At 40.4% G+C, this 16284-nt stretch overlaps 1 protein-coding gene across 1 annotated transcript in view; it reads left to right on the forward strand.

The window, feature by feature from the left end:
* DDAH1 (dimethylarginine dimethylaminohydrolase 1) overlaps positions 1 to 3181 on the forward strand; it is a 206232-nt gene extending 203051 nt beyond the window's left edge. Inside the window, exon 7 of the mRNA XM_044672713.1 lies at positions 425 to 3181. Within this exon, the coding sequence (XP_044528648.1) occupies positions 425 to 433 (9 nt within the window). The 3' untranslated portion in view covers positions 434 to 3181. The remainder of the gene's footprint in view (positions 1 to 424) is intronic.
* Positions 3182 to 16284: the final 13103 nt, after the last annotated feature.

Raw genomic sequence — 16284 nt, forward strand, 5'->3', positions numbered from 1 at the left:
CTCTCTCTCTCTCTCTCTCTCTCTCTCTCTCTCTCTCTCTCTCCCCCTCTCTCGCTCTCTCTCTCGCTCTCTCTCTCTCGCTCTCTCTCTCTCTCTTGCTCTCTCACTCACTCACTCATCCCCATAGAGTAGAACTCCTACAGAATTCCTTTTCCCATTTCTCCTCTTTCTCTAACATTTCTTTATTCTGCCCTCTAATAAGTTTTGCCTCTTTTTGTGTCTCCAGCACTTAGGACAGTGCCTGACACATAGTAGACACTTCATATATGTTTATTGACTCTAATAGATCTGGAGCTGGAAGGGACCTCAGAGGCCAACCAGCCCAATGCCCTCATTTTACAGATGAGGAAACTGAGGCCTTCTTTCTTTGATTTTTGTTTTTGTTTTTCTTTTTGTCTTCATGTTTTTCTCTTTCCTCTCACAGCCACCTTGACACTGACTCATCTTGGGCCTCTGGGTAGTAAAGCTTTAGCCAATACACCACCGTGCAATTCCACTCTGGCCTCAATATGGTCTGCCTCACTATTACAACTTCTGCCTTAAGGAATGGGCAAATGGGCTCTGAAGCAGAATCGCAACCAAAATCTGAGTGGCAGCTTGGAAAAGCATTACTATGCGGGGATGCACCAAGACAGGGCTGGCCCCAGAGATTCAAATTCCAGAAGAGTTAGAGGTCCATACCTAGGCAAGCTGCAACCTAGTCTTCTGATGATAACTCAAATTCCCTGCATGAAAATTCAAGCAATTGTGGCAAGCCTAAGCGTTAAAGTGCTAAGTAGAAATGAGGGGGACCAACAGGAAATATCTCAGAAATACTGGACTAACTTTGCATCTTATAAAGTCTTTGTGAGGATACTTACATGTGCATGCTCTTGCCCCATTGTGGGGCTCCCCAATATTCCAATGGATACATGATCTCACTGAGGCAGGTAGTTCCTTTCCCAGTGTATAAGTCTCAACCCATTCCTGTAAAACACTTGTCCATGTCCTCCCATAAATCCACTCTACGGAGATCCATCTGACATACTATGGGATTTCCTCTCATATTAGAATCCAAATCATTTGGGAACATATTTTTTAAATAAAGAAAAGTTTCCATTTCTTTATTTATTAGGTTCCTGATTCTGTCCTTCTTGCTTCTCCCAAGAGTCTCTTCAAAAATAAAAGTAGATTATTTCCCCCAAGAGAAGAATAACATGCAAAAACAAACGTGCTAGTGTCATATAACTCAAAGAAAATGGAGCATTATATCCCTGACAAAGGAAGTACTTGGCCAGTCCCTACATGGCTAACTTGTACTTGAGACCAGCTACATACAATAGATGATTCTGATTTCCCAACTTCCATGAATATTTACAATGGAATTCAATTAAATCCCATTTCTTCTATAACTCTCAAATTACACAACCTGCAGACTGACTCCAGCAAAACAAAAGAAAATGCCACAGTGAAGTAAGGAGCCATTGTCTTTTTCTCTTCAACTCAAAAAAGTTAGCTCCTCCACAGAGGAGGGAAATGGTACTTTCCATGGAATGGCGGCTGGTTTCAACATGTTATCAACTTCCTAGTCATCTCCACCTTTCCTGCCCTATTTGTGGATTTGAGGATAAGGAAGATTCAGCAAACACTTGTTACATTCTTAGGCTGTTCAGCTATTCCTTCCTTGCCAACCTACATGTTTTTAATTTAATCAGCAAAAAGGACACATAGCTATACCCTTACTCATCCTTGTTTCCCTCCCTTATATGGAACCACCTGCAAATACTTTAATTAGACTCTTCAGTGACCCTCTTGGTAGGGAGCCAGAAGTACTCGACCTTGATAAACCACTAAGAAAACAAAGTCAGGTTAACCTCCACCTGGGCCTACATACTTGTCTTCTCTGTTTAGCCCAGGAACCAGAGGATATTTCTCCAAATTCTCATTGCTCAACTTTTTAATCCTTATCATATCCAGACATCTCACCACGTATATCCTGTAAATGAACCATTTGCTGGTCATTGTTATATTTCAAGTTGTCAGAGATGAATAATCCTCAATTCAAATCAAAATAGGGAAGTGCCAAGCCAGGGACAGAATATCAACCACATATTGGAGGAGACAAGAAGGAACTGAACCCAATGGAAATGGTTAACCCCTTCATGCCAAATCTGACCAGAGGGGGGGGAAAGGACTGATTTTCAGGATTTTTAGGAGAAAGACTTAATAAGGAAACTTAGTTTAGAAAAGTAACTTCTGATTCTCCATCCCTATTATCACAACCTAATGACCCTATAACCCTGCCTGTTTTTAGTCAATTGGTAGACCAATAAAATTCTCCTCTGAACCATCTATTACCCAGATTTTCATTTTGCTATTCTTTTCTTCTCCCTCTTTCTCTTCTCCTCTCCTTATATCTCGAGAAATCACTGAAAATTGGGGGCACCTCTTCCCAGAGTCTTACACTGAATTCTTAAATACACTTCGATATCACACATTACATTTTCCCTTTTGTGATGCTCTCTGTGACCTGCTTTTGTGGACATTTAAAATACACACAGAGTGTAATAGTATTTCTTTGATACCAGCTACATATATGCCCCACACTGATTGATGGTGACTTTCTAAAGACAGAGAAATGGTAATAAAAACTCCTTTGACACAATCAAGGCAGTATTTTAGTCAAATAATAGAAATTTCAGACAGAATTACTTAACCAGCAAAATCAAATCAAATAAGGGGAATACAAGGAAATCTCTTTATTTCTTCAGGGTTATTTCAATTGTGGGAGGTAACTATAGAAACTAACAATCACAGGTCTATAACCAGTTATTTTGCTCTTTTTTAGCTACTGTGAACAGAATATTAAGGCCATCTCTTCACTTTATGGAAAAAAGTACTTAGTAGATGAATAATGTAACTTGTATAGAGTTGCACGTAAATCTTTATAATTATTCGCCATTTAGCCAATCATTGTTGTACAGCTTGCAAATAGGATTCCAACATGGCGCTAGATGTGGTCAGTCTCTCCTGCTGATCACGTCCTTCCAGCCAGTATATTGTTAGCCTTTTTTGTGTGCCAAAATCATAAATACCCTAGTCCTTTAGACCAGAGAAATTCTGCACTGATTTTAGTCTCTTGCAATTCCAATCTTCGATGTAAACCAGTTATTATGGAATAAAGTGTCCGTTGTGCTGCAAAGAGTGTTGGGCTTTTATTTGCGACGAAAAGCATCATTTTGAATCAGAAATTTGTTCTCAAAGTCATTAAGTTAAATCAAAGAAAAGGCATGAGGAAGGGAGTTAAATTCTTTAAATTCTCCCTAAGGGATATGTGCCAGTCTCATTGATGTAGGCTTTCCCTTCAACGATGCAAATCCCAACCCATCCATGCCTGCCCATCCTGACACAGATTAGAAATATCTGTACGGCAACTAGGATAAGAATCTTAAAATCATTTCTGAAGTAATGATTCATTCTTCCAGCATTTAAAAATTACATATACTTCTAAAATGCTGTAGTGCAAAAAAAGAAAACCATCTTGATGTGCCCTGAATTACTGCCTCTCTTGTATCTCTTTCCTTTGAATAACATTCAGTATATCATAAAGGTCCATTCTATAAGCAATAAAAACCATTCTTCCAGTGTCCACATAATAATTTCTAACAAGCAGTGAATTCTTTTGTTAGGAAGAGATACAAATGGATCCTTGTTGACCATACACCTCAGATACCCAGGTTTCTCTGCTCCTCAAGGTCGTGAGATTGTTTATAGATAAGTCACAAAGTGCCTTGAGAATCCGTTCAAGTTAATTTCTTCCTATCAAGAATGAGTGGTATAAGGGGCAGCTAGGTGACACAGCAGAGAGAGCACCAGTCCTGGAGTTGGAGGACCTGGGTCCAAATCTGACCTCAGATATTTCCTAGCCGTGTCACCCTGGTCAAGTTACTTAACCCTGTGTGCCTAGCCCTTGCTGCTCTGTCTTAGAATTGTTATTAAAGAGAATGTAAGGTTTTTTTTAATGAATGAATGGTACAAATGAGCATTAATCGAAGTAGGCATCCTTTAGAGAAAAGCTCATTTTTCTCTTGCCCTCCAAGGCAGGGTAGGTAGTTTTATTCTCCCTTACTTGAGTTGCAGACAACCGCTTGAAGGTTTGCACCATATTCAGTATAAACATTTGAAGGGTAAGTAGATCAAACCTGTGATTTCAGTGGTATAAGGAATACCAGGGAAACTCCATCTGCCAATCCTGTATTCCACCTTCCTTGTAACTTATAGTATTAGAGAGTTTACATTCTAGAGACTGAAAAGTTAAGCCTCTTCCCCAGGTCACACTGCCATCAAATCTTGGCTTCAAAGGGCTATGTCGACTCTGAGAAAAGACATAAGAAAATCATGTTAAAGAAAGAACTGGGGGGCACCTGGGTAGCTCAGTGGATGGAGAGGCAGGCATAGAGATAGGAGGTCCTAGGTTCAAATCTGGCCTCAGACGCTTCCCAGCTGTGTGACCCTGAGCAAGTCACTTGACACCCATTGCCTTCCCTTACCACTCTTCTGCCTTGGAACCAATACACAGAATTGACTCCAAGATGGAAGGTGAGGGTTTAAAAAAAATAATTTAGAGAGAAAGAAAGAAAGAAAGAAAGAAAGAAAGAAAGAAAGAAAGAAAGAAAGAAAGAAAGAAAGAAAGAAAGAAAGAAAGAAAGAAAGAAAGAAAGAAAGAAAGAAAGAAAGAAAGAAAGAAAGAAAGAAAGAAGTGTAAAAATTCAACAGGTCCACCTAGCAAGAGGCAAAGGAAACAACCAACAAAAGATGAATGAGAGAAGAAAAGGAAGGCAGAAAAGACCCCTTCCCATAGATGGTAAAATAAAGCCTCACACTCTCTACTTACCCAGTTACTACCCTAGTTCTGGTCCTCATTGCCTCTTATCTAGACTATTACAGGAGTCTCCTGATTAGTCTTCCCTTTCTAATCTGTCCTCCATGAAACTGCCAATGTGATTTTCCTAAGACAGCCATCTGACCATTCTACTCTCCTATTCACTCAATAAACAAATTGGCCTCTATTACTTCTAAGACCAAATACCAATTTCCCATTTTGACATTTAAAGCCCTTTGAAACTTGGCCCCAGTGTACCTTTCCAACTATATTATGGTATATTATATAGCCATTCCTGTATTCTACAATCCAACTAAACTGGTCTTCTTTCTGATTTCACATTAGATAGTCTATCTCCCTTATTTCTCTTTGCACAGGCTATCCCCAATGCCCAGAATTCACTTTCCCCCACACCTATGCCTTTAGAATCCTAGAATCTTTAGTTTCCTTCAAAGCTTAGCTCATAGGGACAGCTGGGTGGCTCAGAGAATTGAGAGCCAAGCCCAGAAAAAAGAGATCCTGGGCTCAAATCTGGCCTCAGACATTTCCTAGCTGTATGACCCTGGGCAAGTCATTTAATCCCCATTACCTAGCCCTTACCACTCTTCTGCCTTGGAACCAATACACAATATTGATTTTAAGATGGAAGGAAAGGGTTAAAAAAAAAAAAAAGCTCAAGCATTACCTGTTACGTGAAGCCTTTCCTTGTGCCTCCAATTACTAGTGCCTCTCCCAACAAACTACATTGTGTTTATTTATTTTTCATTTATCTACATTTGTATATGGTATTTCCAACAATAAGATGTCAGCTACTTGAGAGCAGGGGTTGTTTCCTTTTTTCTCTTTGGATCCCCAGAGCTTATCACAGTGCCTGGAACATAGTAGAAGTACTTCCTAAATACTCATTGATTGATTTGATTCAGTTTGTTGTTCAGCTAATGTTAGAAATTAGACAAAAAGAAACCCGGAGGATCAGGTAACCTAACAGTACCTGAAGTAATGAAAGAGCAGCTCAGGAAAAGAGAAGCAAATAAAACCCATCAGCAGGGAGATTAAAAGCAGTCAGCAAGGACCTTAGAAATCTGTTTTCTAGGATGTTCCCTTAGGTCAGTGGTTCCCAAACTTTTTTGGCCTACCGCCCCCTTTCCAGAAAAAAATATTACTTAGCCTCCTGGAAATTATGAAACTATTATTGAACTCAGAATAGAATGTAATACAAAAAAAGTGTGGTTATCACCGCCTTTATGGATCTCTGCAGCACCCACCAGGGGGCGGTGGCACCCACTTTGGGAATCACTGCCTTAGGTGAACAGCTCCCTCTCAAAATCTAAAAACCACCTTTGTTTACTACTTACCCAAAGGACCTTCAGCTAGATCAATGCATCCTTGGGCAAAGTTAACCCAAACTATCTCACATCTATACCACAGTTTCCATGCTCATAACAGTCCTGGCTAGTCTTATGGGAATGTATCGGAATTGGAGGGAAAAGGGGGAACAGTTAACTCACATCTCCTCAAGTCCACCTGCATCTGGGTCAACAAGACAATATAATATGGTGCAAAGAACTTTAGAGTTAGATTCAAGCTCTCCAACTCTAGCTTTGTGACCTGGAATAATCCAGTAATCTCTAATCCTGATATTCCTCATATGTCATGGGGGAAAAAAATCATATCTTTAATTTAGAGAGTTCTGAGAATCAAAGGAGATAATAGAAGTGAAAACACTTTGGAACTGTCTGACTATAGGTAAATTTATGCTGTTATTATCATTCATATTGTCTATACTTCAGGGATCTGTGATTTTTATCAGTGCCCTCAAAACAGAGATCATAACCTCTCTAATGCTTAATAGATGGCTTTCCATTGTTATTAGTGCTAAAAATCTCATTGCCCAGTGGTTGTCCTGGGGATTGGTGAACTTCTCTAAACTTGGCTGACTTCTGGGCCCTTTGACATACATACACAGTCCATCACCAGGCCCTTACTTCAAGTCTTTCCAGTTTGGGAGGACCTACCATTGCCTGGGCCCACTGGCATAACCTTTGAGAATTCTGGGTCTCCAAGAAAAGGCAACCGAGTAAGATTTTGGGCAAAGATTATTAAATGAAACATTCTTCTTCTAACTCTAAAGGATGAGAGCAAGCATCTTTCACTAAAAAAAAATGAAAATATAAATTTTGATTTTCCTACCCAGTTGCTTTAGCTCTAATAAATAACAGCTAATCTCTAGCTATTCCAATTCCCTTCCTCTTAGAGGTGGCAAAACCACCAGGAGACATTAAGAGTTCAGAAAGTTATAGTCATCATACTGTAGTTCAATATCTAGAAAGAACCTGAGAGGTCATCTAGCCCACCCTCCTCATTTGTAGAATGAGGAAACTGAGGCCCAAAGAAAGTAAACAGCTTACTCCAAAGTCACATAGAACATTGAAAATCAAATTTGAACTCAGCTCCTCTGACTTGAAAACCAGTGCTCTTTCTACTGTGCCAAGAACTTCCTAGAGAGAGGAATGAATGGCAGTGCTTGGTTATGGGTTACCATGAGTCCTCTATGAGATTTCCCCATTGTTTATGTTTTCCTAGATATCCTTTTGCTTTTAAGAGAGAGGAATAAAGATTTTCCTATAATAGATTTTAAAAAAACACACACACACCACTCCTCCCTGCCTTAGAGTCTGGAGCTTTCAAAGATATATGAGATTAAAGGAGTGAAACCACTCAGAGTTCTTTGGAAGAAAGGTATAATATCAATCATGCTATCATCTTCATCACCACCATCATTATCCTCATTACTCCCTTTGCAGCAAGTCTGGAACCCATCAAAATGTCATTTGGATACAGCAAATCAATCACCCAGTCCAGAAATAACTCAAGATTTACATTATTGATGTCTCTGAGTTCCTTCTGACAGCTTGAATAAAGAATTCACAGGTTGTTAATTGGCCAGCAGGCACAGCTGCTCCATAGCCACAACTCAACTCTGGGAAGTCCTTTATCAGATATTTGCACCCTCATGGACAGCCCCTCCTCCCTAACTTCACTGCTTAGGCTCCCTTAGGAGAATGGTAACAGTGGTAGGGCATGCAGACCTTAGGAAATGCCAAGGATACAGTAGACTGCTTTGGACAATTAAAACCAGCCTTTTTGCTCAGTCACTTTTCATTTCTATCCAATGCTTTGTGACCCTGTTTGGAGTTTTCTTGACAAAGGTACTGGAGTGGTTTCCTCTTTCCTTGCCATTTTTACAGATGAGGAAACTGAGGCAAACAGGGTTAAATGACTCGCCCAGTGACACACACAGCTAGTGAGAGTCTGAGGCTAGGTTTGAACTCATGAAGATAAATTTTCCAGTTTCTAGGCCCAGTACTCTATCCACTGTACCACCTAGCTGCCCAGAACCTTCCCCACCACAGTGTTTTAAAAAAAACATAAAGCAGGATGCTTTATGGGTTGATTAGGGAAGGATGAGGTTTTTATTGTGTGTTTATGGGTATTGTGAGTCCTGGGCAATCTCTGCACAGTGCTAACAGAGATAAAAGTAGATTCTCCTGGTGTTGGCCCTTCATTGGTCTTCTGCCCTCCAGCCTCTCCCCACTCTAGTCCATCTTCCACTCAACCGTCAAGAGATCTTGGTAAAACTCAAGTCTGAGGGAATCAACCCTCCCTCACTCCATTCAACAAACTCAGTGACTCTCTAATAACTCCAGGATCAACTAAAATCTTTGGCCTTCAAAGCCCTTCATCTCCTTCACACCTTTCCAGGCTTCTCATGCTTTATTTCCTTCACACACACACACATACTGTGACCCAGTAACTGGCTTCCTTGTAGTTCCTATCACACCACTCTCCATCTCCCTCCAGGCATTTTCACTGGCTGATCCTCATGCCTAGAACTCTCTCCCTCCTCAATTCTGCCTCCCAAGTCCTCTGACTTCAAGTCTGAACAAAAGTCCCATTTTCTACAAGAAGCCCTTCTGAGCCACCCCTCCATAATCTTAAAACCTTCCCGCAGAAGTTATCTCCAATTTATCCTTTATATATCTTGTTTGTACATAGGGTATGCTTGGTTTGGTTGGGTTGGGTTGGGTTTAGGGTTTTTTGCATGGTGTCTCCCTCATTAGACTGTGAACTCCTTGACAAAAGGAACTGGTTTTTTGTCGTTTTTTATCCCCAGTGCTTAGCCCAGTGCCTGACACATTTAATAAATACTAGTTGACTGACTGGGCATGGCAAATCCAACCTAAACAGCAATATTAGATTGGATTTCTATCATTCCATGTCCATTTGGAAATTGTGTCAGGACATTCCTGTTGATGGATTGAGGCAAAAGAGAGTTCTAAGGGCAGAATTTCTCAGAGAATGAAAGGCGCACCATTCCTCTAGTATCCTGGTGTTAAAAGGCCTTCCAACTCTAAACAGGACATAAGAGCTGAACAATGATGGGAAAAGCCAAGAGGAGTTGCTGCCTGGTCTGGGGAAAATGGTCCTGCCTGAATGGGAGGCCCCCACTGGGGTACTGATGTTCTTTACTCATTTCTAATATCTTGATTAAAGTTTTATACAATGTGCAATTGAATTGAATTAAATCAGTGAATTATAAAGCTAGTGACAAAAGAATCAGAATAAAAGAATAAGAAAGCATTAAGTACCTACTATGTGTAAGACACTACACTAGGTGCTGGAGATACAAATATAAGAGACTATTACTATCCCCAATAAATTTACATCTCGATTGTTGTTCAGTCATTTTTTTTAGTCGTCCAATTAATTCATGATCCCCTTTGGGATTTTCTTGGCAAAGATACTAGAGTCCTTTGTCATTTCCTTCTCCAGCTCATTTTACAGATGAGGAAACTGAGGCAAACAGGGTTAAATGGCTTGCCCGAAGTTACACAACTAGTAAGTGTCTGAGGCCAGATTTGAACTTAGGATTTCCTGACTCCAGACTGGGCGCTCTATCATCTGTGCCACTTAGCTTCTCTTAAATTCATTTAAGGACTCACAATACCTCTAAAGAAGCAGTGGCCAGGGAAGAGAGTTTTGTTCTGGAGAGTGACGGGAATGGGAGGAGAGCCACTGGACAGTCTACTGGCATGCCTGTTCTAGTAGCAATTGTGGTATTGATCTGATAGCTGTTTTCAAAGCAAGGTGTGGGAAATGGAAGGAGGGAGAAAGGGTAGGTGGCAAGATTCCCGGGTACACTCTTGATTTCCAGGTGGATGGCTGGGTGGCACATGGCTTAGCAAAAGGGAGGAGCTCTCCTAGTAGGGGCCTGAGTCAAGAGAAAGATTTATTAACCTACACATTTCTCAATGACTTTTTCTCCTCCCACAGAGGAACCAAAACTAAGATTGAAGCTACTCTAAAAGTGAAAGAATTGAGAAGCTACATTGGAGTGCCCTCTGATGTTATGTGGCACACATTGCAGATGGGGACGAGCCCTTATTTGACCTTAGGACATACTGAATAGGGCTTGGTATAGCAGAAAGAGTGCTGGCTCCCTAAGAGCCACCAGCTATATTTTTAACCGCTTGCTGTTTGCCAAGCTCTGTCTCGCCTGTTCCTTGCAACAAACTCTGTGAGATAGGTACTGTTATTATCCCCATTTTACAGTTGAGGAAACTGAGACAAATATGTTAAAGGGTCACATTTATCATAAGGAACTGAGGTGAGTTTGAACTCATTTCTTCCTGACTCCAAGCCTAAAACTCTGTCTAATGTATTGCCTGTCACTAGAGAAGGAGGACCTGCATAGAAATCCTTCCTACAAAAATTTATTGCCTCTGTGGCCTTACGTAAATCACTTACCTCCCTGAGCCTCAGTTTCCACAACTGTAAAATGAAGGGATTGGACAAAGGGGACTTTGAAGTCCCTTCTAGCTATAGAGCTATGATCCTAGTATTTTGGGCAGTTCTCAGGGCCCCCTAGCTACTATATTAATAATATTTTCTTTGATGTATTAGGACCCATAAATTCATAAGTATAGGATTATTAGCAGTAAATTAATTGGGGGCAGCTAGGTGGTTCAGTAGATAGAGAGAGGCCTGAAGACATGAGGTCCTGGGTTCAAATGTGACCCCAGATGCTTCCTCAATGTGTGATCCTAGGCAAGTCACTTAACTCTAGTTGCCTAGCCTTTACTGTTCTTCTGCCTTAGAAACAATACTTAGTATCAATTCTAAGGAAGATAAAGGTTTTAAAAAAATAAATTAATCAACAAGCTAGCATTTATTAAATGCTTTCTATATTCCAGGTACAATACAGGACAAAAACGAGCCAGTCCTCACCCCTCACGGAGCTTACATTCTTTCAGGACAAATGATATCTACTTATAAAACTATATAAAGGATACATGCAAAATATGTGCATGGCAATGGGCGTGGGATGGGGAAAAGACCCATAGCAGCTAGGAAATCAAGAAAGACCACATGCAGAAGATGGCACATGAGCTGATGATCTGTGAAGGAAGTTAGAAATTCTAAGAGGCAAATATGAGGAGAGACAATGGGGCATGAGGACAGAAGACAGAGAGTTATGTTTGAGAGGCAACAAAAAAATCAATGGAGATGGAGTTTCAATGACATAAAGGGAAATAATATATAATAAGACTGGAAAGGTAGGTAAAATATAAGAGTATTGGACCATCCAATTAAGAGATTTTTTCCACACTTTCTTGGGAAGAAAGTGCAGAGGTCAAAGCAGAAGTAAAATAACCCACAAATTGAACTGCACGGCGGACACAAGGGCTATTCATACAAAAGGAAAGTGTTGGTGCTGTGAAGCTTTCTTATTTGTCCTCCTTCCTCAAAATGACCATAGGATCTTGGATTGAGAGCTGGAAGAAATTTTAGAAATCATCTTAATCCAACCACTTCATTTTACAGATGGGGAAACTGAGGCCTGAAAAAGTAAAGTGACTCACCAAAGGGTACCCAGACAGTAAATGACAGAGGAAAGACTGGAACCCAGCTCTGCTGTCTCCAAATCCAGGATTCTTTCCTAGTCTACTCCTATTTACCATGTCTCCCTATAAGCTGAGTTTCTTTTGGTATATGACAACTGAGGTTATCAGGCTTCAGGGATAACATACAAGTATAAACCATGTCATTGTCACTATATGTAAATAAATAAAAGCTTTCACAGTTATGCCAGCTAGTAGGATATAGCTTGATGCTGTTATCCAGTGGTTCCCAAACTTTTTTGGCCTACCGCCCCCTTTCCAGAAAAAATATTACTTAGGCCCCTGGAAATTAATTTTTTAAATTTTAATAGCAATTAATAGGAAAGATAAATGCACCTGTGGCCATTTTGCCCACTTTGGGAATCACTGCTGTTATCTGACAAACAGCACCTGAAAGCAATGATAGATCAGTCCTGTTACTTGGGAAGTCCAACTGCTATTTGCCAACACCATACTGGAAATTCCTTGTCAAACTTTTTTTTGCCATTTGCTTTGATATAATTCAGTTCAACTCCAGCCTCAGAATTACAGCCCTCCATCATGGAACATCATTCTCAGAGCCGGGAATTATAGAGATACAGCTGCTTCCCAGAAGCAAACCCCACAGGTTCTGCTACTTCAACAAGACATATTTATATCATTTTGGAAAAATCCAGTCTTTCTTTAACTACCCATTCCAAGTAAGTTCTTTAAGTTTCAGAGGAGTTATTCACTTGTTAAAAATGTCTTTCAACACATTAAGTATCAATTATTCATTCTTCTCTGTTGTACATGGAGAAAATAGAACAAATTAACCCAAATCCTTGGAAGATAAGTTGTTTTTGTTGTACTTAAAATTGTATCTGAAAATTTCATCAAACTTTCATGATAGGAGGGAAGAGAAACAAAGACAGAAAGAAGACGGGACGTGAAAGAGCATGGGAGTGGGAGTGAGTGGGGGGGAGTGACACCTTTGGGGCATAATTTGGAGTTGGTACAAAGGAATGAAAGTAGAGGTCTAGTTCCTTGAGATAAGGTGAAGAAAGGCGACCTCTCTGATGCTTGGATGATTCCAGGTGCACAGTCCAAAGTTCCTTTTGGGGAAGCTGCCTGTTGGAGCAGGATGTAGATGCCATGATGGGTACCTGACTAAAATTAAAGAGGAAGAAATTCATCACTGTTCCATGCTGTCTGCATTGCCTTCAGGGAATTAGTCAATTGCAAGAATGTTCTTCTTGGACCCTCAAAAAGTACAGGAATTGGGCAAGTCCTGATTCTGGCAGTTGTTGAGCTTCAAGGCGTGTGGCCTTGGTCGCCCATCTCCTAGTGGAAAGAGTTGATTCCACAAACCCTGATTCACAGATTTTGGATGCGTCTCAGATTCCAATGATGTGATGTGCAGCAAGTCATTCTTTCTTTTTTTTTTCTTTTGATTTCTGCAGATCAGAAGGAGTTTGGAAGGCACCCAGGAATTCAAGGAAGTAGTATTAAAACCTTCTGGGGAGAAAATCAACTGTTTATATAGCTCCCTCCCTCCTAAAAAAAAGAGTGCCATGCCTCCCTTTGTTCAGCTGAGTATGTTTTTGTGAAAATAGGACCATAAATTCAGAGTGGGAAGGGACTTGCAAAGACCCCTGGGTCTAATCCCCTCATTTGACAGATGAAGAATTGAAGCCCAGAAAGGAATAAAGAACCTGCCCATGAAGCCAGATGTATCTCTTAAACCAAATCTTGCTGACTCTGAGGCTCAGCTCTCTATTGCTGCCTAGGGGGAAGCTCACCCTTTGGGGAGCTTATATTTTCATTCATAAGATCAGGAAGTGAAAGCTTTTTTGGACCTTGGTAAGTTCTAAGTGAGCTCTTATGAATGACTTAGCAGCAATGAGACCCTGTCTAAGTCACTTGAACCTCTACTACTTTGCTCCACATCTTCTGAGGAAGGGACTTTGGGTTCTCAAAAGAAGAACTAATGGGCAGCTGGGTAGCTCAGTGGAGTGAGAGTCAGGCCTAGGGACAGGAGGTCCTAGGTTCAAACCCGGCCTCAGCCACTTCCCAGCTGTGTGACCCTGGGCAAGTCACTTGACCCCCATTGCCCACCCTTACCACTCTTCCACCTATGAGACAATACACCAAAGTACAAGGGTTTAAAAAAAAAAGAAGAAGAAGAACTAATGAAGTACACGTATGTCAGGTCCCACTAGGCAGGAAAGGCTTCAAGCAAGGGTTAGCCACAAATTGTCTAAGGATCACAGTAACTAAATGGAAAGAGAGACATCACTAGAATTCAGAACATCAAGGGGTGATGTTTTCAGTCACAGAAACCTACTTATTCAGTTCAATGATAATTTATTAAAGGGCTGCTGTGAACAAAGCCCTGTGTTACATACTGGAATTACAGTGACAAAAAGAAGATAGCTCCTGCCTTCAAGGAGTTTATATTCTATTAGGAAGGATATGATCTATACATAAAGATATATAGAAAATAGATAAAGAGAAAATTATAGGATTAGGGGAAAGGGGAGATGGGGAGAGAGTGTTACCAAATGGGGATTCAGGAAAGGCCTCTTATAAAAGCTCATGAGAGCAGCTAGGTGGCTCAGTGGATTGAGCACTAGGCTTGGAATCAGGAGTCCCTGGATTCAAATCTGATCTCAGATACTTCCTAGCCGTGTGATCCTGAGTAATTAATTCACTCAATCCCAGTTGCCTAGGCTTTACCACTCATCTGCTTTGGAATACCATGTATTGATTCTAAGACAGATAGTAAGGGAAAGGAAGGAAAGAAGGAAGAAAGGAAGGAAGGAAGGAAGGAAAGAAGGAAGGAAGGAAGGAAGGAAGGAAGGAAGGAAGGAAGGAAGGAAGGAAGGAAGGAAGGAAGAGGGAAGGAGGAAAGGAGGCAAGGAGTTCATGTTAAAGGTGTGCTTTCAACATGAAGCAAGAAGGAAGGGCAGTAGAGAAGAAATGTGCTTATTAAATATCCACTATGTGCTAGGCACTGTGCAAAAAAATAAAAATTAAAGGCATGTGCAGGCTTAACCCATCATCCCATTAAGTGACATTTCCATGGACAAGTAACTCATCCATCCCTCATCATTCAGAAGAAGCTTCCTTCAAGACAGATCACCATTTAGTTACCAATATTGTTCATCATTTTAAAAGAAAGGAAATTTTTTTAAAAGCCCTTAACCAAATTTCCTCTCATTTGATCCTCACAACAACTCTGGGAGGTAGCTGTGATAGTGTGAGGAAGGCACGTCCCAGGCATGTGGGACAGAATGCTCACTAGTGGGAATGTGGGGAATGGAAAGTTAAGTAAGGCAGTTCAGATGGAACATAGGCTCTATGTAGGGTACCGATGTGTAATCAATTTGGAGCTATTGATTGGGGCTATTGCATGAAGGGCTTAAATGCAAGACTAAGGAGCCTGTATTTTATCCAAGAAACAACAGAAAAAGATGAAGTTTGTGGAACAAAGAGAAAGAAAGGAGTGATCTTTTCACCAGAAACTGCTGGGTCTGGAATGCCACCTATCAATACACTACTGTCCTGAATAATGTAATTCCTTTTCCTTAACTGTTAGCTTTTGAAAACATAAAAGTACCCCATTGGCTGCCTCTTCTGCCTAGCATGATATCACTATAGAGGATTTTTCACATATATTTAAATAACTCCCATTCATATAGCTTTTTCTTTTGAGCTCCCATTTATTTTCTTTAATTATAACATGATATATGTAATATAACAATAATATGATATATAGCTCTTTAAATTTTTCAGAGTTTTTTGAGCAGGGTATGGTCTAAGGAAGACTTCGAGGAGTTTACATTATTGTGTTTACGTCTCTTTCCCACGAAGACTGTCTGCTAAGCTATGGAAAGATTTCAATCTGACTTCAATAAAGGCTCAGATCCTTGCAGCATTTAAGTAGGAGTACCCAGATAGTAAGTGGCAGAGACAACATTGGAAGGGGTTGAGGGGTGGAGTGGGGAAGAAAACAATCCAGTGCTTTGTTTTCTGGCCATCTTGCAATATTTTGGAACCAGACGTTGGGGAGTTTCAAGTTTTAGTTTGAAAACAAAACACAGTTGATCAAATTGGTCCAGTTTCTATTGTTTCAGATTTTTCTAAAGTTTGTATTAAAAACATGATTTTTAAAAGGGTCCTCTATCTACAAATTCAAACTCTTTCTTCTTCTGTTTCCATTTACCCCAGCCCAGTTTAAGCAGTGTGGTGGGTAGCACGTGACAACCGAGGCACTGGAGATAATGTAAAAATCATAAACATGTTCTGGCCACCATATAGATGTAGATATAAATACAGATACAGATAGAGACACTACCTAGAAGAGATAAAAGTTTCAAACAAGTGTACAGCATTTAAACAAACATGATATCTGCATTTGAGCCCACTGCCGTAATCCGTTATCCAAGTAGTCATATCCTAAATGAATTTCCTCTGACCTATCATTAACAGAGAACCGTT

This window comes from Gracilinanus agilis, chromosome 4, assembly GCF_016433145.1.
Source record: "Gracilinanus agilis isolate LMUSP501 chromosome 4, AgileGrace, whole genome shotgun sequence".
NCBI lineage: Eukaryota > Metazoa > Chordata > Mammalia > Didelphimorphia > Didelphidae > Gracilinanus > Gracilinanus agilis.